The following is a 27499-nucleotide window of genomic DNA, read 5'->3' as shown; positions in this document are numbered from 1 at the left end:
CGCTCTGATGGGCCTCCTCGGCCGTCCGTCTGCCCCTGCCCGCCGCCGATTGGCCGGGCGCGCCGTCATTCCGGCGCCGTCAGCCCGCCGATTGGACGGCAGCGGGGGAGGCGGGGGCGTCGCGCGGCGGCTGCGCGGGGGGACGCGGCGGGGAGGGACGGGCCCGGAATTATTTTTATTTCTTTGTTTCCAGGGGGGGAAGAAAAAAAAAAAAAAAAAAGAAAAAAGGCAAAAACAAACAAACAGCAAAAAAAAAAACACACCAAAAACCGGAGCCGCCCCGCCCCCACCCCGCGCAGGGAGGCGCCCCGCGGGGCCCGGATGCTGCAGCCGTGAGCGGGGCCGGGCCCGGGCCGGCGGCATGAAGCGGCGCAGCGCCGAGTGCAGCAAACTGCGGCGGCCGCTGAAGCGGAACCGCATCGCCGAGGGCATCTACGGCAGGTACCGAGCGGCGGGGGGGCAGCGCCCCGCGCCCCGCGCCCCGCCCCGCCGCGGCCCGGAGCTGCTGGCCAGGGTCCTGCCGCCGCCCCCCGGGGGGGGGGGGGGGGGGGGGGGGCTGGGGCCGGGCTGGGGCCCCCCCCATGTCGGCGGTGCCCCGGGGCGGCCGGGAGCCCTATGGCGGCCCCCGCGGGCAGCCCCAGGCGCTCGGCCGAGGCTCCCGGCGGCGCGGCGCTGGCAGCGGGCGGCGGGCGGGGGCCGGGAGCCGCTGAGGGCTCGCCGGGCGCGGAGCGGAGCGGGCCGGGCCGGCGGCTTCTTGCGTGCGGAGCCCGGCCCGGGACCCCCGGCGCTGCCTGCCCGTGGGCCCGTTCGGGGCGGTTGTGAGGGGGTTGTCCGGGCGCTCTGCCGGCCTGAGCCAGGAGGGCGAGTCGGGTACCAACGCGATCGTAACGCGTTTCGGAGGAACGAGGAGTTTGTTGCCGTGGAGGGTGGCGAGGGGACCTTTGGCAGCTGTGGTAAAGACAGGGGCCCCGCTCTGCTTTGAGTTTGGGTTATCCGTGCAGCTGCTGGGAACTTGAGCCTGTAATTCAGAGATGTTGTGCACAGGTAGCATCCCGTGCACCTACAGATTTCTAAATTAGTGAAATTACTCTAGATACTATAGCCATTGACTCAGTTTATCTTAATTGCTACCCTCCGTTTATACAATCCCAGTAAATGCAGTTATCAGTAGGGAGCATCGTAGTGATACAAACAACACAGCCAGGCTGAACAAATAGCATGATTGGGATACTTGAACCTTTTAGGATTTTTGTTTGTTTTTTAAATTAAGAGCAATCTTCCTGTCCTTGTTCCACGGTGCAGTTCCCTTGGTCCAGTCTTTCAGTGCAGAGCTAGTCACAACTGTCCCAGGCAGACACATGCGAACGTAACTGAGAGTTGCAAAGCTGGAGAGTTTTGGAGCAGTTGAAGGAATGAGAGAACTGGACTCTGATGGCAGGCTTCACTACGGGTGCTAATCTGTAACAGTGTGCAAGAAGTGATAGAAAAATATTTTCTAATCACAAAACAGAGTCAGAAACGTAAAATGCTGGGTTGCATTGAAAAATTAATATCCTGGCTCCCTTCACGTTGCTTTTATACCAGCTTCTGCTGTATCCTTTTAAACAAGCTTTTCTAAGGGCTCACAGCCTTTCTTACTTGGAATTACACAGCTGTAGTTCTTACTTTCCTCAGTGTTCACTCTGTAAATTTAATGGCCTCAGCCCTTCATAAAGACTTCCAAAGTTATTTGTGAACAATCTTCCGTTCCCCACCTCTACCTTCTCCATCAAATTTTCAACAGCTGCACAATATTATGTGCAGCTGTGATAAAGACTTAGGCCGTTTAGAAGTACTACAGAACTGTAGCATTGTACAGTGGAATACTGTACTGTACTGTGATACTTTTCTGCGGAAAGAGTGTTGTTATCATTAAAACCTTACTGTGCCTTCAGTAGATCTCCAAAAGTAACAAATGGTTGGTAGGCAGAGATCACCAGATCTCTTGTTTCCTCAGTTCGTGCTCAAAATTTTGCCTTTGTGCTTCTCAAGCTGTCTGTTGCTATTGTTCTATAACTTGTGAGTGCCTAACATCTTATGCCTTTGACACTGCTCACGCATTAATATTTCAGTTGTTAATTGAAGTGTTCACTGCAGCTTGTCATCGGTTAAGCAATTAAAGTTTGCTTGTTACCGCTTCTTTCTATGTATCCCAGTCCTCATACCGGATCTATTTGAAATCCTCTGCCTTTATTTTGGTACTGCTTGTTTTGTCTCTACACAGTCATGTTGGCAGTTCGTACCAATTTGGTAGCTGGTTACATTTTGAGAGCAATCCCACTTGCAGTTGGCCTAACTTCCACATCAGCTGACTTCTGCTCTGTGTTGTGGATTTTCAGACTGTGGTCCTTAAATGCTCTGTGTTCCTTTAGTGCTGGGATTTTTTTTTTTTTTTTTTTTAGCTCTGTGTATATTGCTTTTTATCATAGGCATTACCTGGGCTGGCAGCCAAGTGAATGCATAGGAGAATGTGTATGTGTCTGTCATCTCCCAGTGGTGACTGAGATACCCGCTCGTGGGATAAGGGCAGTTCATGCCCCTGGGCATCTAATAGCATCTAATGGGGTGGTATTTCTTGATATCGGGATGTCTGTGCTGAGATACTCACGTGGTTCTGCATACTACCTAACTTCTGATATAGCTTATTTCCAAGGACCTGATTTTGGATTCTGCCAACAGCTAAATAAACTGTAAAGAAAAAACAGTTCACTACTAACCATGGCCTCTTCTTAGGCTTTATTTTTAAACCCATGATGATTCTTCCTACTGATTTATTCCGGCACTTTTTTTTTTTTTTTCCCCTCATGTAGAAAGCTTATTAAAAAAAAAAAAAAAAGTTATTCCTAAACTGCCCCTGAGGTCTGTAACAAACAGACAGCGCTACCTTTTGTGGCTTTAGACTTGAGAACTGAATTTAAGTTAGTTTACGTTTAAATGTATTCTGTTATGTAAACCATAATGGTACGTGTGTTACCTCTTAGTTCTGCCAGTAACTTTCATTCCATGCACACTGCAGGTCCTCTTGATTTATTTCATATGTTCTGGACTGGTGTTTTCAGCTGAGTTACCACAGTGGGCTGATAGCTTCTCTTGTTCCAGCACTACAATACTGATTGCTGATTATATACCTGTGGTTCAGCCAGTCTGATACACTTGCTTCCAGAATTACTGAAAAGAGTTCTCTGTTTTGTCTACCAACACTTACATTTCCATGGTTCAGTGATTTGTGTGTTCTGTACTGTATCGAGATACTGAATAAGTAGTTGGGGAGACTTCCTGGGATTCTTTCCTTTTGGAAAACTGACTTGGCAAGTATTTTGCATAATAGTTTCCAGTATGCATACCACGTCCCAGCAGTCATGTTTTCCTTCTTGCATACGTGCTGTGCTCATTCCGCACTGCTTTTCTATCCACTAATGATAGTTGTGTGTGTATGTAAACACACACATATGTATAATGCTTTTTCCTTTGAAAATTTCCACTGGTATTCATCATAGAATTACGGAATGGTTTGGGTTGGAAGGCCCTTAATGACCATCTAGTTCCAATGCCCCTGCTGTGGGCAGAGACACCTCCCACCAGCCTGGCTTTGGGCACTGCCAGGTGTGGGGCAGCCACAGCTGCTCAGGGTAGCCTGGGACAGGGCCTCACTGCCCTCATAGTGAAGAGTTTCTTCCTTATAGCTAATCTAAACCTACCCTCTTTTATTTTAAAGCCATTATGCCTGTCCAGGTAGATGATGTCAGTTGCTCTCCCCTTATCCCCGTGCAGTGACCCCATCACAGAAGGCCACCAGATTTGTCAGGCATGATCTGCCCTTAGCGAGGCCATGCTGGCTGTCACTGGGCACAGCCTTATTTTCCACGTGCCTTAGCGTTGTTTCTAGGAGGATCTTGCGCAGCACAGAGGTGAGACTGCCCAGCCTGTAGTTCCCTGGGTCTTCTCTTTTTCTCTTTTCAAAATGGGGGTGGTGTTTCCTCTTTTCCAGTCACTGGGAGCTTCATGGGACTGCCACAACTTCTCAAATGTGATGGGCAGTGGCTTAGCAACTACATCCGCCAGCTCGCTCATGAGCAGTGGATGCATCGCATCAGGCTCAATCAACATGTGCACGTTCAGGCTCCTTAGGTGGTCTTGAACCTCCCTTACTGTGGATGTTCAGTAAGCATCCCAGGCATCCCAAATGTTCTGTCAGGCATCAGATAGATAACCCTGAGACTGTGGTTGCTGACCGTTTGGTAATTTCATATGCGTGTTAAACTTTCCTTTTGCAAAGTCTGCCTCTGCATTCAGTGTCCTGCCGGTCTCAAGATGCAGTCTACGATACTGTAATTATATCATGAGTCAGGCTGCAAAATGAAGTGTTCCATCAGCTCAGCTGAGATTCACTTTGCAGTGTGTGGGGCAGGGCTTCAGATAGTAGTGGGATGGAACAGAGGTTTCATTTGCTATCAGTTTGGATTTGGGGTACCTAATTGTTTTTACTTCCATCGTTGGTTTTTGTTTGGTTGTTTTTTTTAATGCTTTGACATTACAGCAAGAACAGTATCTGATTCTATGGGGCAGTGAAAAGAGAGGAAAGAACAAGAAGAATGGAAAAAAAATAAAGAGGAAATGCCATCTGGCACTTGAGTGGGGAGGATGGAGGAAAAGTAAGGTGGACAAATAGTTATTTGAAAATTCAAAGAGGGAGAATTGACCTTTTAATGGAATTTACAGTACTGTTACCACCGCTCTGTCCAGTTCAGTACCTCATCAATGTGTTCATCCTTCCCCCTTAGCCCCCACCTTGTATTACGTTACAAGACTTGAGATGATATGCTAGTTTTATAGGGGAAGCCTTGTCCTTAAGCCTCAGACAGATCACTGAAATCAGCTTTTTTGATGTGTCAGAAAATTAATCATTCAGATTTTAGGCATTTCTTTGCAACCAATTTAGGCGTACAACCTTCCTCCCCCTGTACTGAGAACCAACTCAGAACTATAACTGGCATCATGGACTATGTTTGAGCCTTCCTAGTGGCGTGAGGGCTCATGAGGTTAGAAGGCACCTCTACCTAACAAATGGTGCTTCTCAGTGAGGATACTGACACAGCAGCTATAAAAATTGGAAAAAGGTGTGGATGTGCCCAGAAAGATCAGTGAATATCCGAGGTTCACAGGCACTAAACGGCTGGTGCTGGATTCCAGAGGAGCACCGGCTGGCTGGGGTGTAGGATGAGCATGTTGGAAGGGAGGCACACTGGGGACAGCGACTACATACCAATAGGAAAGCAGAGAAGGGAGAAATAGTGTCTGGAAGGAATTGGGAGACTGAAGAGCAAAGATGAAGTAGGAGTGGCTAGAAGAAAGTGGAGAAAGGGAAGAGGGCTATGGCTAGATTGTTTGTCTTTTTATTTGTGCAATCTCATTTGAAGGGTCTGTCATATTAAGCAAAAGAACAGAAGAGTGATCAGCCTGTCAAAATGAGAGCTCTGCTACCTGTTTTTCTCTAGGGTTACATCCTTGTTGGACATTTCTGAGCTATCACTAATTGAAGTGTTCACCGGAGGGGAGGCTTTTCATTAAGCACTTGTAAATTAACCTTTAAACTGCGTGCTAGTCAGTAACAGCAAGTCTTGGTGTGCACCAGCCCTTTATAGAAGAAGGGAAGTCGAGATTTTTGCTCCTTTCTTCCTCCTCCTAAGAGCCACTGCTGCCTGCAGCCCCCAGTGTGCCGCAGGGACACTCGAGCTGGTTTTAGCCTGGCGGTGTAAGTGGCCGTGCCGGAGCTCAGCACGGTTCGCGGAGCTGGCCCACCCGGAGCAGGGAGCTGATGCCTGCAGCCTGCCACCAGTCCCGGGTTTAAAGCTTGGGGTGAATTCTGGGCTGCAGGCTAACGTGGATGCAGCCCTCTGGATGGACGGGGGTCAGCGTGCCCCGTTGTCAGGAGTCTCTGAAGTAGTCTGAGTGCAGTCCCTTGAAATGTTTTAGTGTGCGTGTCTGCACGCGGGCCCGTGCAGGTGAAGATGTGAACAGAACGTCTTGCACAGCGGTGAGCTTCGTTGTTGAGATAACAGAAGTGGATGAAGGTTTTTATAAAAGGAATAAACTTTCATGCGTCTTTAGTCTTATTCTCACGAAACTCTTCATTGCTTTTGAGCCCTTCAGATGGCCAAGAAGCAGGATCTGTACTGCTGGGCGAGCCTTACTGCAAGCATTGCATTGTTACAATTCCACTTTGAAACGGGGGGAGCCTCAGCATGGCCTCTGGGTTTGATACGAGTGGAATGTAACCGTAATCTTATTCAGCACGTGCTTTAACTTGGATTGGCACCTAACAGCTGAATTAGTTCCGACAATTCTGTTTTGCTAAGAAAAATCCAGTCTCTGCGGATTTCAGTGGCAGAAAAGCGTGCAACAGCCATCACTTGAACCCGGGAAAAAGCGCCTGCACAGCTGCTCTGCCAGCCGAGCAACCAAAATGGTGATTGCCCACAGGAGCCGCCCTTCTGCTTGTGCTCGGAGCCGCACTCGTGCGGTTCGGCAACGTGGCCAAAGCGAGAGGCGGGGGGGGGGGGGGGTGCCGGTGCCGGGGGGCGGCCGGGCCCCAGGCCCGCAGCGGGACGAGGTCGCTGGGGGGTGGCCGCTGCTCGGAGCCTGCCCGGGGGCTGTGTCGGCAGCAGCCCCTGCCGGCCGCGGGCCTCGCCGCACGCCCGCTGCCTTTTCTGCCCTGCTCAGTCCGCGGGCTGTGCCTTTCTTCCAGCCCTCTCCCGAGGGAGAGCGGTGCGGTGCTGCGGGGTTAAGCCGCAGCGCAGTCGGAGCGTTGGCTGGGCGGAGGATGGCAGTGAGTGCAAGCACAGCCCACCGGGACGGGGTTTTTGCTGTGGCTTTCATACATACCTTGCTGTAGTCTCATGTAGCTTCGTTCCTCTGCAAGAGCAGTTTTCAACTAAATGCCTGGGACTGGTTCCGTAAACACTGAAAAAAGCTGAGTCTGACTTTCCTAGGTGTGCACGTCATTAATTTCCGTGCCATTCAAGAGGCTACAGGAAGCACTTTAACTGCTTTGCGTATTCGTTTCAGTCCCACTATGTTAAGCTCCAGATATATTGTTTTTCAGGTTCCACTATAAGTGGAGAAAACACCTTCAAAAAGGGGGGGGGGCAGAGGTGGGTTAAGTGTAGGAATATGTACTTACTGTGTCCTAGACTTCTGAAATGCATTTTCTCTAGACTCTGTCGTTAAGAATTAGTACGAATTTAAAGCGTGTACTTGCAAATACCCCAGAGAGCATGTATGTGTTATTGTAGCATATATTAGGTTCCACCTCAGAAATTCTTCTCAGGGGCTCTAGTCACAGTGAAAACCTTGGAACTGGGCTCTTTGGGGGACAGCCTGATGGCACACAGTAAGTGAGAGTAGCTAAGCAAAAGCTTTTTTTGGTGGGTAAAGAGGTAAGGCCAGGTCAGTTGATAAATGTTTTTTTCAGGGACATGCAGTTAATCTTTGATGGAGGAAACGATTTGCAAGCAGGAGCAAATTTCCTTGGTGTTGGCAGATGAAAAATAAATTGTAACTTCTTGCAAAAATCGTATCAGTTGTATGAGTTTGAAACTTCATCACTATCATTTGGAGGATTGGAAAGGTTTGTGAAATACAGAGAGGACTGGATCTTATTAAAGGTTTCCTAAGGAGAGACATTCAGAATAGCTCTACATCATGCAGGGAGCAAAAGTACGTGCAACAGTTTAGCAATAAGACCAGTAAAAATAAACTTTAAAAAAAAAAGTTTCCCTGATAATAGCCTTTCTTTCTGTGTTTTTCCTTCATCATCTTGAGACGAAACTTTATCTGAAGTGCATCGAGCAGGTTGTTCTACCTGATCTGGTGGGAGGTAGAGAACACTTTTCACAGAAGTCCCCTGTTGTGTATCTTCTCTGATGCTCTGAATTCCTTCCTCAAAAAGCCACGTCAAATTTCTGCGCTCCTCATGGACCCTACCTGGCATAGCGTGTCCTGACTCTTGGCAACATAGCAATAACTGTCCCAGGGCAAAGTTCTGCTGGTTATGTTGGAAGTGTGATACAGAGGGAACAATAAGTTACTAAAAGGAAAAACTGTCCTTAGTTTTAAATATATATATTAAAAACAAAGCAAAAATAACTTTGTTATGAGCCAGTGTAGTGCAAGAAGGTTGCTTTTTGATGAACTGCAGTGATACACTAGGTCTCCGGGCTTTGATGGAAAAGGGTTTTTGCTTGCTCCTTTGTAGCAGAATGGATTGGGCTTATCCCTCAAGTGCTCCTGTATTAGTGATGATCTCAAAATAATTTGACCTTTGTAGCCAAGATGGATCATTAATGGTTCAAAATCATGGAGTAAGAATAAGGGAGTGTAGCTTTAAAATAACCAAAAGAAAAAAAAAAGTGGTCTCAAGACTCATGTGCCTCCATTTTTTTTAAATGGATCTATCTACTTGAATATGGATATTGTCATATATAACCCTTTGACAATTCAGTGTCAACACACCAACTGCTATAGTTACAGGTTTAGATTATATCCAAATTTGTTGATAGTGCAGTTTATGTTAAATGTGGAAAATGAATAGTCTGAGGAAGGGAATACAGAATCTTCTAAGCTGCAGGTACAAGAGACTGCGAACTGAAAGGGAGGTGTTTCAGCTGTGACAGCATCCCTATTTGCAAGATTGCTTTGTAAAAATACAGTGCAAAGCTAAAGAGAGGTTGTCGCTGAATGTCTTATAAGAGCAACAAGCCTTCTATAACGGCTCTTCTAAAATAAAAATATAAATAACTTCATTAGACGGGGCTCAATTTTAACGTAATAAAGCTACCTGTTTTGTAAAGTAATTTTGAACGAAATTTTCTTACCTGTATTGCAGTTGCCTCCAGTTCTTATTCCTGAACATTTAATTAAAAAAATAAATTAAAAAAAAAAGTTATTTTGTTTTGTTCTTTCTATTGAAACACTGATTGAAATTACTTTTCTTTTGCTTTACAGTACCTTTCTGTATCTGAAGTTCCTAGTAGTGTGGGCACTAGTACTGCTAGCAGATTTTGTCCTGGAGTTCAGATTTGAGTATCTGTGGCCATTCTGGCTCTTCATCAGGAGTGTTTATGATTCTTTCAGATACCAAGGTTTGGTAAGTATAACGTAGAATTACTGTGATGTTTCAGCGTAAATGCCATGTTACACAACTAACTTATTAGCAGTTTTGATCACTTTAACAAGAAGAGGAATTTTCAAGTGACTAAATGATCTGTGCTCAACTCTTGTCTCTCTCAGACTTCCTTTTTCATCTGTGGCAAGTGGAAGTGAAATACATAGCTATCAAAATACTTGCTATAGGCAAATATTGTTTGAATTTCTGAGATCAACGAATTTATTGAGATCCCTGTATAACAGATTTTCTTTAATAGAATACAAAAGACTTTTAAAATACTTATTACTTTCAGAGAGTAAATTACACTGCTGATTTTGATATTTTTTTTTTTTTTAATTTAATATTTTGCCAGGAGGTTTTAGTAATGATAATACTACATGAACAGTTGTAAATATAGTCTTCAAACGAAGTAGTAAGGAATAAATACAGCTGTTTGGAGACTTTTTGGAAGAGCAGGCAGGAGACAAGTATTCTCGAGTTCTACATGTTGTCCTTTCATTGGATAAGTTTGTATTTTCATCACCTAGACTGCCCCACTTCTTTACCCCAGTTATAAACAACACTAGTGTTTCCATGTTGAAATCACTGTGGTGTCACCATTAAAAAATAAAATGATGTTTGCTGGAATAAACTGAAACACTATTCTTCTCCCCTACCCTTCTTTTCTTTTAGGCCTTTTCAGTATTTTTTGTCTGTGTCGCATTCACATCAAATATAATATGTCTGCTCTTCATACCAATACAATGGCTGTTTTTTGCTGCCAGCACGTATGTATGGGTACAGTATGTCTGGCACACAGGTAGGTCACTATTCTTTAACTAAAATTTACTAATTTGAATATGTATCTTACAGTCTTCAGTAGCATGTGGAAACTCTCTTGTATTTGTTAACACACTTGCTTTAATGTACTTTTGTTATAGTAATTTTGTTGGTGTTGTTATCTTTAGTATGCTTATGTGCAATTGATACTTCTCTGGGTGCATCTTCTAGAAGTCATTTAATGACTGACTGATGGAGTTGATGGTATAGAAGCAGGAATTCCAGACTAATAAAAAAATATTTTTTTCCAACTTCAAAACACTTCTGTAGCAGCTCTACAAATACTGATCAAATGCAAAAAAAAGTGTGAAATGACGTAACACTCATTCCAATCAGACAGCATATTAGTCAAATAAAGGAAAATTACCACATTTTCAGTTCTTCTTTATCAAATCTTTGTGCCATGTGGATTCAGCTTCAGATCAAAAAGGTTTCTAATACCAATTTTGTTATTAACTCTTACTGTGGTTGTGATAATGGTTGCTTGAACGGTCTGAGACACATGGAGAAATTTTCTTCCCTGACTTTTTTTTTCTCATCCTTAGGGTTGTTGTTGATTATTTTTAGAAATCCTGGAGTTCTGGTGCAGCAGTTGGGTTTGGGAGATGGTTTAGTTTACATGTGTGTTAGTACTTGACATGAGTTATGTATCTGTCTTTCCTTGGTCAAAAAAAGTTGCAGGATAGCATGGATCATTTCTCAGCTTACAGGTGAAAGCAGTCATCTTTTTGACAAGTTAGTCATTTATAATAATGACAGCATGGGAGCTAGTGGGAGAGACTATGAACCAGTTGCTGTCCAACATAAAGTAAATTTAATTTAAACAACAACAACAAACCAACCCTGGAGTTCTTTTTAGGGTTATATTAAGATATTAAAATGATATCTGAAGTTGTTCTCAGAGCAGATGTTTAGAAACCATAAGGGAAAAACGTGGTGGGCCAGTTCTAACTCTACTTATTTAGCTCTTTTAATATTTTGCTGCAACCTTAGGAATTAATCTTTTTCAATGCTCATCTAAATTAAGGGGGGTTTGGTCTTCTTTTTTACTGAAGTTATGATCTTTTTAGGTGGTAGGTCTACCTAGTTGAAACATTCAGTCCTGATTAGCTGAGAGTTTTTACTATGGGTTTCTAACTCATGTAGAAGGTTATTCAGGAGAGACCAAAGCATCAGGTCCTCATAAAAATACTCTTAGTTTTGCATTTGAGACTTGTTTCCAAATAAGTACAAAGTATGTTGATATCAGTGCATAATCAAAGACTTCATTTATTTTTCTGAAGCTTGTGGCATGCAAGTGGAATTGAATTGTTGAATTTTATAGTGGCTGTATTACAGGCAACAGTGGTGGTTTCCATTGGCCAAGAGGACTACGACCTTAGCTTTGGCTACTGTTTTATGTTGTTACCAGTAGTGCTAGAGAGAGAAATCTGGAAATCAGTAGTGTCCTCAGTGTCTCTGTGCTCTAGAGGTCTGAGTCAGATACCGTTGTCTGCACTGCTGTTTATGGAGTAACCAGTACCATGCTTCCTCGCTCCTATTTTCTCAGCTGACTCGCTCGCTGCTGATACTAAGCTATACCTAACTTGGAGTACAAAAGTAGTTCAAGCACACCACTTCTGACTCAAAGATCATAAGCTGTAACATTACCTCATCTTCTGCACATTCTTCCACTTGTGTTCCTTGTCGTATACAGCGTTGTGCCAAGCTATTTCATTAGCTGTACATCTGTTATTTTTCACTGGTGACTTGTAAAAGTAATAAAGCAAGATAAGGAGACAAAAGTTTAGAGTTGTTTTAAAATAAAGACATCTTAGATATTTTATTATGCAAAAAAAAAAAAAAACCTCTTACAATTCTATTTATATATGTCTGGAAATTTTCCTTGACTTTTGGAATCTTTTAAAAATAACTTTGAAATATCTGCTGCTTGTAATGTTACTAAGATGTTCCTCTTCTTCCCCCCCTCCACTCAATAGAGAGGGGTGTGTGTTTACCAACAGTATCACTGTGGATACTTTTCGTTTATATCGAAGCGGCAATTAGATTTAAAGATTTAAAAAACTTCCATGTAGATCTTTGTCGTCCATTTGCAGCACACTGGTAAGTTGTATTTTTTTTCTCCTTTTTCCTTTTTTTTTTTTTTTTAACTTTTATTTTGCCAGAAAACTTGATGTTCAGGGTTTAATTCACCCCTCTCACAGCTGTCATTAAATATTCCATGCAAAATGTAAACACTAACCAAGCACAGTTGTTCTGAAAATACAGTTCTTGTGAACTGTAGGGAATTTGTAGCATGGATATTCCTAGCATTTTTTGAAAGTTCTTGCTAGTCATTTATAAATTTTATATAGATAATAATGAATATATGATAAAAGTAGCATAACAATAATTTCGCTGATAATTTATGCATTCCATTAAGAATTTTATTTTTTTTCCAGTGACAAAGCACTCCTCTGTCCCCCTACAATGATAATGGTTCTCATGACTGTCTAATTTCATAATTCACCAGAGAAGGTGAATAAGCTTCAGCTTGAAAGTCTTGTCAGAAAGCAAAACAAACAAAGAAACCCTACTTACTACAATAGTTCCTTGTAACTGAAAAGAGTGACTTCAGGCAGAAGACATAACTACAGAGTATCCATACCTAGAAGAAATGCACTTTTAACTCCATACATTTTTAACATAGTGTGCATCAATCATGTTAGGTTTAAGATGTGTTCTTGGGGTCATTCGGTCCAGTTTGCTGTGATACAGTCTTCAATAAATTAGGCATTTGTCATTTTAATTTATATTATCTGCATTGCGCAACAAGTCCGTTAAACACTAAGTTAATTCTATATCAGGCTACAAAGCAGTTTAGGAACGGTGAAAAAAGGTCTTTCTGTTGCTGAGCTGGATGCAAACATTTTGGATTGTCATCAGTGTTTTAAAATCGTAGCTGCAGCTGACTTTACCCAGTATTACATAGAAGTGTTTGCAGAGATCATATCAGGTGCATGTGCAAATGATTCCTGCGTTCTGGAAGCATACTTAGAAATGCAATTTGCACAAAGCCAATACTGAGCAAAGAGTGAGAAGACTCTGATAGTTAATACAGTTATCTGCATCTGAGTTTTGCCCTGATCTAGGACATCTTCAGTGTTCAGAACGCAAATTCATGGTGCTTTGTTAAAATATTTGCCAGAGATGTATGTATTTATATGCAGGGATGGTTGTTCACTCCTCAAGTATCCCTGTTAATAAGTAAACTAGCATGATTTGTTGGCATTCTGTATTGCTTGTGAAAACTGCAGCAAATAAGAATATTTAATTCTACGTGGTGAAGCTGGTATAAATAATTCCAAAGTTCTGCCACCCTTCTGTCATCCTTGTAAACAACTGGAACGGCAGAGCCTGGCTGAAAGTGAGGATTTTTTTCATACCTTACCTGTCAGTAAGATAAGTGGGAGAAATAAATTAGAGATTAGAAGTTGTTTACTTCTACCTTTAAGGTCAGTCTTCTAAACCAGGAATTCTCAAAAGCCATTCACTGCCCACAAGAGGTGTCTTCATTGTGGTCACCCTCAACAGCGCCAGGTGGTTATTGAGGCTGTACCTCCAGGGATCCTTCTAGCTGTGGCAGGGCTGGGTGATGGTAGGGTGCTCTAGCTCACAGACTTGGTCCCCACCAGAAGTGTAGTAGCCCCAGAGCTGTATGTTCCAGCATTTTTGTCAGCTCCTATTTCTCAGCCTGTGTTGCAGTAAGAAGGTATCACAGGGCCTGTTGCAGAGGCAATCTTTTGCAAAACCATTGCTTTGTCTCTACAGAGCGGTGGAAAAGGCATATATGTTCTTAATTTCAAGTGTGAAGGGATGGGACTAAGAATCAGTTTCTCCTTTCAGTCTTCTGGTTAGATGTTTATTATGCATCTCCCAGCTTAATATATATTAAATGTCCCTTTAGGGGAACTTAGGAACTTCTGCTGTAGTTGGCTGTTATCTCCATAACGGATGTGTAATTTGTACTTGTCTGAGAGCTGTCTTTGCTATGCATAGTGCAGCTACATTGTTATAACCTTTTAATCTATGCTACAGTTAATTGCTGTCTGTAACAAACCGTAATTTTATCTTGGTAATGTCATCTCTACACTTTAAAATATGGCTTTATTGTAGTACAGCAAAAAAGTTTCATATATTGCTTCCTATGAAAAGTTGTAATCCATATGTATTCGCAGCTTTTGGGTTTGTTTATTTGCTATTATGATTACATTTTGAATAACAAAGTTGCTTTTTCCTAGTATTGGCTACCCTGTTGTGACTTTGGGCTTTGGCTTTAAAAGTTATGTCAGCTACAAAATGCGTTTAAGAAAACAAAAAGAAGTTCAGAAAGAGAATGAGTTCTACATGCAGCTTCTCCAGCAAGCTCTGCCCCCAGAACAGCAGATGCTACAAAGGCAAGAGAGGGAGGCAGAGGAAGGTAAACTGTACTTATTACTTAATATTTGCTATTATCACCTGCAATTAAACAACAACAACAACAACAACAACAAAACAAAACAAAAAAAACACAAAAAGCCTGCTGAAGAACAGCTTCTCTAGTCCGTGTTGTTATGATGTGAGTCTTGTGAATTTAGAGGAGACAGAAATTAAACTTTTGGCAGTGGTTAATATGACAGTAGAAACTAATTATGTTCTGTCTAATTAGTTTCTTACTAGGAACAACATCAATCTAGTAGGCAGCGCTCTATGAAGATGGAATTATTATTATTATTAAACATCTAGGTTACTCCTTGCTGTCTGTAAAGTGGAAAAAAATCTGAAAATGTCACATGGCTTCTATTGTTTTTTTGTTGTTGTTGTTTTGTTTTGTTTTGCTAAATAGACTCTAATGATTATCGTCTGCATATTTTTCTGTGTTGTAATGTTGATTGATTCTAATAAACTATTTTTTTATTTTGGTATTACAGCCAAAGGATTATCTGAGATGGATTCCTCAATACTTTTGCAGCACAATGGAGGCATTCCAACCAATAAAAAAGTATCTGCAACATTGCCAGAGCTAGAATATAGAGAAAAGGGAAAAGAGAAGGACAAGGATGCTAAGAAACACAACCTTGGAATAAATAATAATATTTTGCAACCTGTAGACTCTAAAATACAGGAAATTGAATATATGGAAAACCATATCAATAGTAAAAGATTAAATAATGATCTTGTAGGAAGTACAGAAAACCTCTTAAAAGAGGACTCATGCACTGCCTCATCCAAAAATTACAAAAATGTTAGTGGAGTTGTGAACTCCTCGCCTCGCAGTCACAGTGCAACTAATGGGAGCATCCCTTCATCATCTACTAAAAATGAGAAAAAACAGAAATGTCCAAGCAAGAGCCCAAGTGCACATAAGGACTTAATGGAAAATTGTATTCCTAATAACCAGCTAAGCAAACCAGATGCATTGGTGAGGTAAGTTTGATTTGAGCATTTTATAACAGCCTCCTTCAACCTCTCTGGGTGCAAGTACGTTGGATATGCTTTTTTATTGTTTGTCTTTGGAAAATGTAATTTATGATCTCGTAAAGAAAACAGAATTTTCTAGGAATGAAATAAGATAGCAAGGAGATAGTCCTCTTGGGTTCTGTTCCTGACTTTTGCCTGTGGTTTGCTATGCAACCTTGAGCAAATTGCTTGCCTTCTACCTCAGTGTATGATACTGGCCTACCTCACAAGGGTGTCATGAGTCTTAATATCTGTGACAGTCATTTGATAGAAGGTGTGAGAAAAACGTGGAGAATCATTATTTTAGAGCTCAGTGGATGTGTTCTTGACAAATGTTCCTTGGAGTGACCTTTACATCTCCAGGGAGTTCGGTGGGTTTTCATGCCTGAACTAGTTTTGGTTTTTACTTTGGTGGTGATGCCATTTTACCCCTCCGAAGTGTTTGGCATTTGGTTTAATCTTCATTTTACAAGTACAGGTGCAAAGTATCAGCTACTCTGTGACTCCTTGGAGCAATAACTTAAGTTTCCTATTTGCATACCTGATAACATACTGGTTTAAATACACATCGTAGAGATTTAATTTAGCTGCCTTGTAAACTATGAAGATTGGCGAAATCCCATCTTTAAACTCCAGATAAGCATATGTAAATAAAGAAATATGTGTGACATGCAGCTAAGAAATAGAGCGTGTAAGTCCTGAGACAGTGTTGTCATTTTTTGTAAAAACAAATACTTGTAAGAAAGACAATGTGTAAAGTGTTCAAAATAGGACAGAGCTATGTCAGAACAAAGCTGTTGCACAGTTGCATGCTTTTCTGTCATTCCTGACCTCTGTCTCTTTTTCCCCTTCTCATGTGCTGAAAACGCTTTGGTCAACAAATCTTTGGTGGTTAACTCAACTGGCAGCTTAGGTTCACTTTCCCTGCTGAAACCTTTTGATAATTGGACTTTTGACTCTGGTCTGTCTCTGAGGATTTGTGCTATGTGAATACAGTTATCTCAATGAAAATACTGTTTTCTGATGATCTCTCTACCACTGATTGGCATATTTCTGCCAATTAAATAGCCAAACTTTTACATATTAATGTCTGTTGAAAACTTGTATAAGGTAAATAAGGAATAAGCTAGTCAATCTCATCTATGACCCAAATTCAGCCAAGATTAATGGGATGCAGATGGCTCTGTCTTCAGCAAGGCTGTATCTAAATGAATGTGTACAGGACTGCTGTATTTGTACGCCGTCAGTTTCAGATGGCATCTCTGCGCTTTTTACATGGCTTGCTTGCTCACTGAAGAAGAGAATGATCAGTTCAGCATTGCTGCAGCCTGAAACATTGTTAAAAAGTCCTGAGAAAAGAGGAGGGAAACACTTTATAGGATGATCTGCTGTTCAAGAATTCTGCCCCATGTAGCTATGATAAAGAATGAGATTTAAATCTCATGTGGTTTAGGTTTTAAATTGCACATTGAGATTTTTAAATGCTGTTCATCATGTGGTCTAATCTCACATTTGGTCATTTTAATTGTCCAAAGGGAGATTTCTAATGCAGAAATGAGAATTAGATAGGCTAGATTATGCCCTTACAGAATATAGCTCCTCTAATTCCCGGTGTAGAATTGCAGGAAATTCTACATCCTGGGTACGCGATCAGTGTAACTACTTTCCTTTTTTTTTTTTTTTTTTTTTGTCAATTGTTTCTGTGTGACGTGTGGTCCTTTGTATTATTCCTCACACTGAATTTTAAATTCACGTTTATTTTTTTTAGCTTGTCAGTCGATGAGGTGTTGCTATCATCCTATCCACTTCCAGTGGTATTGCTCATTCCAGTTATTCAACTTTTGCTTTGCATCAAGGCTGTACTCTGAAAAGGACAGTATAAAGTCCTGCATCTGTGTCTGACTTCCAAATCAGATCTGTTCAGCTTCCAAATAAAGATGCTTTTTATAACTTCTTGTCCAGCAGACACAGAGCAGGATGTCAGAGCCAAGCTGCTTTCCCTTTTTTGTTTACAAATGATTTCCCTGAGCTAACGAACAGATATTAAATGTAAACAATGCCTTATAACTGCTATGGACTCAGAATTGACAGTTGTTTGAGACAGCAAAGGTTGTGTCAGTTATGTGTGTTAGTTTTGTTTGTTTTGGTGGTTTTTATTTTTATTTGTATATATATATTTAGAACAAGACAGCCTTGCATGCTTCCTAACTTTCTCTTAAATATTTAATGTAACATGTTATATCTGAAGGGTTCAGCTAAGTAATTTAGGGGCTTATATATATTTATGGATATTTGAAACGGGATTTTTTTGTTGTTGTTCTGCCTGGAAAACGGTTAGTGCATATTTATATTTCAGAAACATAAGCAAATATTTAGCTTTTAAGAGTTAAGACAAAAATATTTCGTGTGAAATATTCTGAGATTTGAGGAGAAATAGCTTTTAGTGTTCTGAATTATTCCCATGTTTAGTTTTCTGGACCGATCCCCATCACTTGATATGTCAGTGACAACAGTCACTGTTATTGTCATTTTGATAGCTAGAGTAGAAGGATTCAGGAGGCTCTGTCCCTGCCAATCAGTCTTCAAAGCAATCTCTTTGTCTTAGGCTTTTTGATCTTAAAATTGAAATGAGTGTCTGGTTCTGACGAGTGCTAAAATCTGCTGTTTGTTTGTCAAGTACTTCGTCATTGCATCTCTGTCATTATTCTGTCTTATTTCTGGACACCGCAGTAACTGGGCTAATGGAGAGGTAAAATTGGTATCCTTTGGATATTGTATATCAGTAACCGCAGAACGAGCTGACTTCTTGTTGTCATTTCAGTGTCAATTCGGAGATGCAGCAGATTTTGTTCATGTTTAAGGGGCCTGATGTATGGAACAAGTCCAAGCTGTAATTGTAGCTTGCAATGTGTTTTTGAATTGGGTATTGCATGGTAATACTCATGTCCTGGCTCCAGCTATTTGCACCTTAAAACAAACAAAACTAAACACCCCACCACTGCCCAAAAAAAACCCTAGTGATGCAGCTCAGCAAAAGTGTCTGTATCCATAGAGGTCTTGCCTCTTGCACGTGTTGAAACAAGCTGTCTGACATACTCGTTACTCGCAGAGATAGTTACGGCATTCTGGAAACTGAATTAAGCAACATATTTGTGAAGTAAGGGATGGCCCATCACATCTTATTTTGCTTTCCTAAAACTCAGTGTTCCTGCAGAGACAGACTTGGAAGATTTTAATGTAAACCTCCGTTTCTCTCATGTTAATCTTTTGTGGCACCGTTGGTGTCCAAAGAGTGATTGTTTCTTCTTCCTTATGCCTGATGCCTGAAATGGCTTTTGTATACCAGAAGGCTTTCTCCTGTCAGCTACACTGGAGAGAAGATGGTCAGTGTTCTGAGTGATATGATGGGACTGAGGAAAGTGGAGAACAGAAAATAAAAAGCGTTGGGAACGTAAGGCAGAAATCTGTGAGATCTCTTCCTCCAAGCCTTTTTCAGGCCATTGTCAATGTAGTGCATGGACTGTTCAGAAACAGTAACCTTTCAAAATGCCAACTACTTCAAACAATTCTGTGCAGAAGAAAAATAAGTAACTCAGCTTCCTGCCTATGCATTATTGTCATTTTGGTAATAAAAAATGCTCTGCGGAACTGCTGGCAGTAGTCTGGTACTGAGAGTGGGAGAGCCTCAGTGCTGTGTGATTGCATTGGCAGCTTCAAAGAAGTAGGTTCCCTTCAGGGGATGGATGCCTGTGGCTTATGCCAACAGATTGGGCAAGAAGAGAACAAATTTTTTAAAAATGTGTCTCTTAGAGAAGCTCTCAAGTGCCCTCTGGGTGATTTAAAACTTTAGGTGAATAATATAAATATAGATTGTTTTAATTTGTGTACAATTACCAGATGATTATGGAGATGAATTAATTGAGTAAGCAAGGGCGTGCTATTCATCAAACAGTTACCAATACTTAAAAGTATTAACTCAGCCTGAGTTGTCACTAAGTTGGTCTGTCAGTCTTCCAAGAAGCACTTGGAAAAATGCTCTGTCTTGCAGGTGATTGTTCATTGATCTTCTCTGTTACTGAGATCAGTAAAGGTAGGCAGTGGTGCTAAAAGAAATAAAATCCCTAAATTTCTGCTTATACTGATGACAAACTGAAAGAAATTGACCTTGGTTGTATAAGCAGCCCAATGTAATAATCCACAGCTAAATCTTCATTTTAAAAACAATTGTGTTTCAAAATTACTTGAAGTTTGTACAGCAACAGAGAAAATTTCTTCTAGAACACAAATTGTCCCCCTTTGTAAATAGGAAAAAATATTTTTCCAATAAGCCTGGAAATAAGAGACTTAAGCAGAAAATGAAATAGTAGAAACAGTAATAGTGTTATTTTGTCATTTTGTGTCACTTATTGTGAAATTGTATTGGTTTACCCTGATGAAGTACTTCCACTTTAGAAATGGGTCAACAGAGAAGTGGCTTGTTTATTTTGTTTTGTTTTTCTTTTAATCTCCTTGTATTGTCCTGAAAATGATGGATGACTTCTATATACAGAGAAGAGCTTTTAACTCCTCTTTTACAGCAGAAATTTAGGCTAAAAATATTTGCCTAGACTTCATAAGATGGATGAGCATACAGTTAGAGATGTAAAAAGTACAGAGAATGCAAAAAGTACATATTTTGGAGGGGAAATTAACTTTATGACTTTTTTTTAATGAAATTGTATCTAATTTTGGCAGGTCTGGTGTCCTGACGAGAAAAGCCAACTAGGACACACTTGGTTCTTACATTCTGATGGATTACTAGCTTCCTAATTCATTTTGGATAGCCAGGAACATTCGTTTGCTCAATAAATTGCAGGAAAATGTCTGCTATGGTATTCGATTGTATTTCTGAGAGTAGGCATCCTTTCTGCTCACCTTTGTGTGCACTCCACAGATCATAGAGGCTTCCACTTTCTTTACAGTGCAGTCTGGACCAGTCCTGCGAGCTTTGCAGGTACAGAGCCCTCGCTGAAACTGCCACAAAAGCTGTGAACCAGATGGCTTAAGTTGGAATAGTTGTGAATAACCTGTTACCAAAAATACTAATTCAGCTTGTAGTGTGCCAGCTCCTGACTTACTCAGGCATTACTTAATCAGGGCCTCTTTTTCTGGGTTTCTAAATATCTGTAATAAATCCAGATGTATCATATTTGAGCAAGTTTGACATAGTTGTAGATATAGGCAGAATGGTGTTTACGGCTGTCTTTCTTTCACTGGTACCACTTTATTGTAGAGTGGTATATTGAAATTGTTTATGAATGCTTGTCAATATGAAGTGTGTGCATGTGATTTATGTGCATAGCTTTTATGAACCGTTGTTAATATTTATGAAAACGTATGTTAAAACCAATCGGTTGTTGATATACAACAGTTAACGCTTCCGACAACGTTAATAATTTTGCTCTTTGCAAAACACTTAGTCTCTGTTTATTAGAAGATTTAAATTGGACTCTTACATTGTCAGCCAGTGACTGTCCAGCTCTACCACCTAACACACTGAACACACAGACCCCCATGAAAATTCATACTTATTATCATCTGCTGATGGATTTTCCATTTTTGGCTTGTGTGTGATGGTTAAATGGATGAATGAATCTTTGGTAATGTTTTCAAATTCTTTTTCTCCTACAACAGAGTGCAAGATGTTGAAGTGATTTGTGGTCTTCATTATGAAATGTTCATTTGCTTAGTACGATTACTATTTGCCTAGTAAGGTTTTTTTGTTTGTTTGTTTTTTACATATACCTTTGACCCTGATTTATACTATATTAAAAGAAATTTGTCTATACTTTCTAGTTCTACTGCCCTAGAGGTAAGCTCAAAGAACAGTGTAGTACAGCTGCAGAATGTAGGATCTGAACATCTGAGGTTTTTGCTGTTAGTTCATCCCAGTAGACTTCTTTGGTTGAGTTTCAGCCTGTTACAGATACTCTTCTATGAAATTCCAAAAGTTCAGTGATTCCACATTTAACCTCTTGATTTGTTCAAACAGGATGGCATCATGCCTTGTGCTGTCACATCGCACACTGGCATTTTAGGTTGAGATTTTCCTGCATTGAAGCCCAAAAAAGTGAAGTGTCTCATTATGAAGACAAAGAGCTATAACCTTTAATCTGGAGTATTGAATGTCACTAAGAGCAGTTCATTCTGGCTTTTGTGACTATTTTCCCCAAATTGTAATGTTCAACTAGCATTAAGTCTATGGAACTTCAGGAAATAAAAACATCTTTCTTCTTTATAACCATTTAAAAACTTAAATTGATAACTGACAGGGCAAATGAGGATAGCACGCGAATGACTGAGAGGCACACAAAAAGAGTTTGTGACAGTGCTTGTAGAACATGATTTGACTGATGTATTTTTTTATTCTAAGAACCAATAATCTCATTTTAAAAATGTGGGGAAAAATGAAGGTGAGCTGGGTGACTCTTCAGAAACTGGTGCTTTATTTAACCAATTCTAGATGAAAATATTTTAATTAATAAGCTTCCATGAGTCTTCAAAACTTTCCAAAGCTACAATAACTGTGTAGCAGATGGTCTGTGTTCAGGAGGAATTAAAACTAAATTTGCTGACTCCTGAATTGTGGATTACTTAACACGTACTTTTTGTTTAGAGTGTACATCTTGTACTTCAATAAAGAAAAAATGTTTAGTGAGAACTCACAAGTGCACTCCATAGCTCAGCTATTGCTAACAATTTGAGAAACGTAAAATGAGTTCATCTGTTCATCTGTCAGCATTTACAGTTTCTCAATTTCAATTTCCTATCAGTTTTATTTCTACTTTGAGTGGAAAATGTAGTTCCATAGGATGTTTTACAATGCTGCAGTGCAGTGCATGGAGAAAAGCTAAATTCCTGTGGGGAGTTATAAATTGTGTGTATAGCTGTACATAGAGTTATATATGTATAGTAACACAGATTATTCAACAAAGAGAGATGTAATTTCTTAGTTGTTCAAGTAAGGAGGGTTTAGGGGGGCAGATAGTATGATGTTTACTCTGTGCTTATTTTTATATAATGTGCTTGAACATTTGTGTATCTGGGAAGTTGAAATTGTCTTCTAAAATTGTCTATCTTAGGTTGGAACAAGATATTAAAAAGTTAAAGGCTGACCTGCAAGCAAGCAGGCAGATCGAACAGGAGCTACGTAGTCAGATCAGTTCTTTGACTAACACAGAGCGGGGAATTCGGTCTGAAATTGGACAGCTACGGCAAGAAAATGAACTGCTCCAGAACAAGTATGTGTTTCTGCAAATCTGTGTAAATTAGTTGCTGATGACTGTAGTTTACTAGAAAGGAAGTACTATGTTAAAACTCTACAAAATTTAAGGTGCTTGCCTGCAAGTAAAGCAAGACCTAATTGAGACTAGTGACTGGAATTTATGTTTAGTAAATGAACTCCTCTGTTAAATTCTATACCTGTTACCTTCCAGATTGCACAACGCTGTACAAATGAAACAAAAAGACAAGCAAATGATCAGCCAGTTGGAGAAGAAACTAAAGGCAGAGCAAGAAGCAAGAGCCTTTGTAGAAAAACAATTAATGGAAGAAAAGAAAAGAAAGAAGTTGGAAGAAGCAACAGCTGCACGTGCTGTTGCATTTGCTGCTGCTACAAGGTAGTTGGTTCTAATGTAGAAGCAACCTCAGCTCCAGAAAATGTTTGAATTGTAGCTGTTGTCACTAAGATGCACTTTTTACCATTGTGTACATAAAGGGAAAAAAAAAAAAAAACTTTATTTTTGTTGAGGTTTGTTTGTGTTAAGACAGTGGGAGTATGGGGAAGTCACCTTCCATTAAGTTCAGTCTAAGTACTCATATCCATTAAATACAGGATGATGAATACACTCTAAATTATTGGTTCTACATTGATTGTATTAGCAGAGGGCTATTGTGCCCTGTGGATTAGTCTTCTTATGAGGAACATCCCATTTCACATGGGGACTGTGAATCAAGGTTGTGTGCTGTGTCCTTTTGGCGAAAATTCTGTCTTTATCTCAAATCTCAAAAATATTCTAATCTAGCCAGTGACTACCAGTGCTCAGCACAGTGATGTTTCAGTAGTAATGTAGGTGCATAGATGTAAAGCTTTTCAAGATGAAAGCATGGCAGAAGTACAGATGACTGCAGTGTTCCTAATGTCTAAAAATAATTATTTCTGCTTTTCTATTCTCCATAGTTCATAAATGTTCCAAGCAATTTCCTAGTACTTGAGGCATAACATTAGGTAACTCTTTGCAGCTTGTTGCATTGTTGCCATAAGGGAAATTCACTTGCTGAAAAGAACAAAGTTAGTTTCCTCTTTTTATCCTTCAATATTTATATTAATTTTTCATGTTATAAACAATTCAGGATTGTCAGCCGCATTATTTTTTTTTCACTGTCTTCCCTTTTATTGTTTTTCCTACAGAGGAGAATGTACTGAAACTTTACGGAATCGTATCCGAGAGCTGGAGACAGAGTGCAAGAAGCTAACAATTGACATAAAGCTGAAAGAAGATCAGATACGAGAACTAGAAATGAAAGTTCAGGTAAAAAGAAAGTACCAGGGGCTTAGGTCAGCTCACAATGAGTGCTTTCAGACCCCTGAAACTGGTGAATATCCATAAGAGGCAATCAACACCTTTAAGTATTAATCTCTTCAGATGTTTTTCTTCCTTGTCTTACATCAGGGTTTGTAAGAATATGGGTATAAGAAGTGTTAATTGTCTCATTTCCATACCACTCAATTATTTAAATGATTTAGATTTTTCTTTTCTCAGAACCAATCGTCTGGATAGACTGAGGAGAATATACATGTAATTTCCATAACATCTTTCCTATAATGTGAGGAACTTGTAGCCAGTCTACATCATTATAAACTTCATTGTTGGCAAGTAGGATTGCTTACTCAGCGTAGTCATAATCACTAGCCAGGCTTGGATTTTTTGGTGAAGGTGTTTGGATATTCAGCACAGTTAGGTTCAGTGTGGGAGGTATGATGAGATAAAGAAATGCCTCTTATCACACAGTCAAAATAGCTTAAAATGTGGTGCTTGTTTAGTATCACTTTTAACTCTCTAGCAAGAGGTTAGTTCCCATTCTAGCCATTTTCCTTGTGGGAAATGTTTTCATATTCCACAACTTAGCTCTTTGTGCTTCCACGAGAGTACCGTACAGCTTCACAGCTGGCTCTTGGAACTGATGAGGTGGATTTCAGGGAGGGGGGGGGTGTCTCGATGATACAGATCATAGAGGGCTGAGAAGCAGAATGATTGGTACTTGCTCACTGTGCTGAAATTATTCTTTGTACAATATGGCTTTAATCACTTATGTGATGGTCATGTGTTACTGGAGGTAATATTACAGTGTCCTCAATTAACTGTCATCTTAATTTTACAGTATTAATACCAAGCCCAGTAGTGGTGTGCTGTGAGGAAGAGAAAGACTTCTTGGTATATCTCATGTGTGAAGTCTATATGAATAACATTTGTCCCAATTACTCCTACAGGAACTGCGGAAGTACAAGGAAAATGAGAAGGATACGGAGGTGTTAATGTCAGCTCTTTCAGCCATGCAGGATAAAACACAGCACTTAGAGAACAGCCTGAGCGCAGAGACAAGAATCAAGTTGGATCTATTCTCTGCATTAGGAGATGCAAAACGGCAGCTGGAGATTGCCCAAGGTAATATGGGATAGTTTAATTCAACTCAGTAGTATAGACTGGAATGGTGAAAACATGACAGAACATCCTGCCTTTTTATGTAGGGGTGTGCTGCGGTCCACACTCAAGAAAGCTTGCAGTGGGATTTTGTCTTATAAATCATTTTGAATGTGAGCCTAAGATTTCCAATTGAATTAATTTCCCTAGGTTATTGAACTAAGCTGATAAATATCAAGACAGTGTTTTAATTTATTTTTTGATAATTTTTCTGCGTTTTCATGAACCCTAGAGCCTGAACTTCTTTTAAAGAGCTAGAAGATAAAACAGTAGCTGCCATCTATTAAGCCCTTGCATGGAATCTTAATAGCATGTTGATACTCCTGAAATAAATTCAGCCTAAATGTGGGGAAAAAAAAAAAAAAAAAAAAAAAAACCACAAATAAAACGGTGTCTTACACACTTCATGCCATGGGGTAAGCAGCTGACGCTGGCGTCTGTCTTTGGCTGCCGTTGCAGCCACCAGAGGGAGCGTTAAGCCAGTATAAAAGCTCTGGCCAGACTGTCCTTTGTTCAGCCGTGCAAACTGTGAAGGAAAATTAAATAACCTTTTGATTTAGCATCCATTTGATTTCCTTGCAGAAGCTTGTTTGGTTGCAGGAAAATTTGATTAGAGTAAGAATGTCTTTTGTTCTCATTTCATTGGTGTTTCTCTTTACATAGTTACATAAATTGATGTAATAATTTTGTGAGTGTCTACAAAGGGAGTTTTGAAAAACGGTGAGAATAGGACAGTTTTGAAAATAAGGAAAATAACACATTTAATAAGCTTCTGCTTGCAAAATATGAACTGGAAAGTGCAGAAAAAAGTGAGCCACAGAAATAACGTTTTGGTATTGTGCAGCTGTGAATCCAAACAATGCAATATCTAATATAAGTGCCATGTCTACTTGCGTTATGTGGTAACTAGAGATAATTAAACATAACTCACCAACACACACTGGCAGTTGCATGAGTTGTGCTTTCACTGGTATATAATATCAAAAAGCTGAATGTCTTCTGGGTGTTTTACATAAATGGTGGAGGGCAAAAACATACAGCTGGTTCTAAGCGATGCAATTTGTTGTTTCAGGGCAAATCATTCAAAAAGATCAGGAAATCAAGGACCTAAAACAGAAGATTGCAGAAGTTATGGCAGTAATGCCCAGCATAACATACACTGCAGCCACCAGCACTCTGAGTCCTGTTTCCCCACATTACTCTTCCAAATTTGTGGAGACCAGCCCTTCTGGACTTGATCCCAATGCCTCTGTTTATCAGCCCATGAAGAAATGAATGCCAATTTTCTTTTTGCCCAGTAATTTTGTCATGCTGAAGGCTTCACACAGGAGTGTCTCTTGCAGTCAAGATGAAATTGTATTGTGTGAGACTGTATTTGTTGTCATTTAAAACAGGAAAAAAGAACATCTGGATTGACTAGAACTGCCCATCAGTTTTTCTTGTAAATTTTTAGAAAACCTCACAGAACTTTTGCGATTTATTTTCCTTGGCCAATGCATTAAAAATAATTCTTGGATTTCAAATAGCCAATTTTGCCTTCTTATGTACTCCTGCATGGTTTCCTCTTGAAAAATACAGGGCTTTGCTTGATTTTGAACCCTTTCTTTTTTTTTTTTTTTTTTTTTTTTTAAACAATCAAGTTGAATTTGCAAATCAGATTCATTGAGAAATAGTGAGGTAAAGCCTTTGGTTTTTACAGTGAAAGGGTTAAATAATCTATCAAAGCTTTGATTTATAGTCATATTAAATAAAAATACATGATGTTTCAGAAAATAATTTGGTTACCCCCTCAAAGGACCAAACAAATTTTAGGGGCGTTGTTTAAGCAAAAGAAGAAGAGAATAAAGAATGATATGATGGTGGTTGTTGTGTGAAATATTTATATTCCCATTGGTGTTTCTAGTGATTGATAATTGCTAACAGTCTTGTTCACAGTGCCTTGGGAAAAGACATTTCAAGAGGAAACTTGATAGTTTAAACTATTTTCCCCCCTTCACTGTCATCTAGCTTATATATCAAGCTCATTACAGTCTACTGCAAATTGTACTTGGTAATTTGGATGTTCATTATAAACCAAAGTTACATCTTCTGTTTATTTTGATATAAACTCAGCAGTGTTCTGTAACTTGCCTTGATTATACAGCATCATGGAAGGCACAATATTAATACAGGAAGCGTTATTGTGAAGGCGGAATTGTGCAATGTACTGTATACAAGAGACTGTAAAGCTGGCTAATAAAAGCTGCAGTTCTGTTTT

At 40.1% G+C, this 27499-nt stretch overlaps 1 protein-coding gene across 1 annotated transcript; it reads left to right on the top strand.

Moving 5' to 3' along the window:
- Window positions 1-114: 114 nt before the first annotated feature.
- Window positions 115-27499, top strand: MACO1 (macoilin 1). The gene is made up of 11 exons (XM_038167153.2): window positions 115-441; window positions 9043-9184; window positions 9878-10004; window positions 12004-12127; window positions 14305-14483; window positions 14974-15469; window positions 22624-22782; window positions 22978-23160; window positions 23952-24072; window positions 25032-25206; window positions 26315-27499. Exons 1-11 carry the CDS (start codon window positions 362-364, stop codon window positions 26515-26517), a joined length of 1989 nt encoding a protein of 662 aa, XP_038023081.1. The 5' UTR covers window positions 115-361; the 3' UTR covers window positions 26518-27499.

This window comes from Anas platyrhynchos, chromosome 24, assembly GCF_047663525.1.
Source record: "Anas platyrhynchos isolate ZD024472 breed Pekin duck chromosome 24, IASCAAS_PekinDuck_T2T, whole genome shotgun sequence".
NCBI classification, from domain to species: domain Eukaryota; kingdom Metazoa; phylum Chordata; class Aves; order Anseriformes; family Anatidae; genus Anas; species Anas platyrhynchos.
This window is presented reverse-complemented; position numbering and strand designations above follow the sequence as displayed.

What these genes read in the sequence shown, in the direction of transcription:
- MACO1 (XM_038167153.2), top strand. Translation starts at nt 362, where the DNA reads ATGAAGCGGCGCAGCGCCGAGTGCAGCAAACTGCGGCGGCCGCTGAAG. An exon ending in GCCGAGGGCATCTACGGCAG is followed by an intron (nt 442 to 9,042) that starts GTACCGAGCGGC and finishes TTTGCTTTACAG; the next exon opens with TACCTTTCTGTATCTGAAGT. An exon ending in ACAGTATGTCTGGCACACAG is followed by an intron (nt 10,005 to 12,003) that starts GTAGGTCACTAT and finishes TCCACTCAATAG; the next exon opens with AGAGGGGTGTGTGTTTACCA.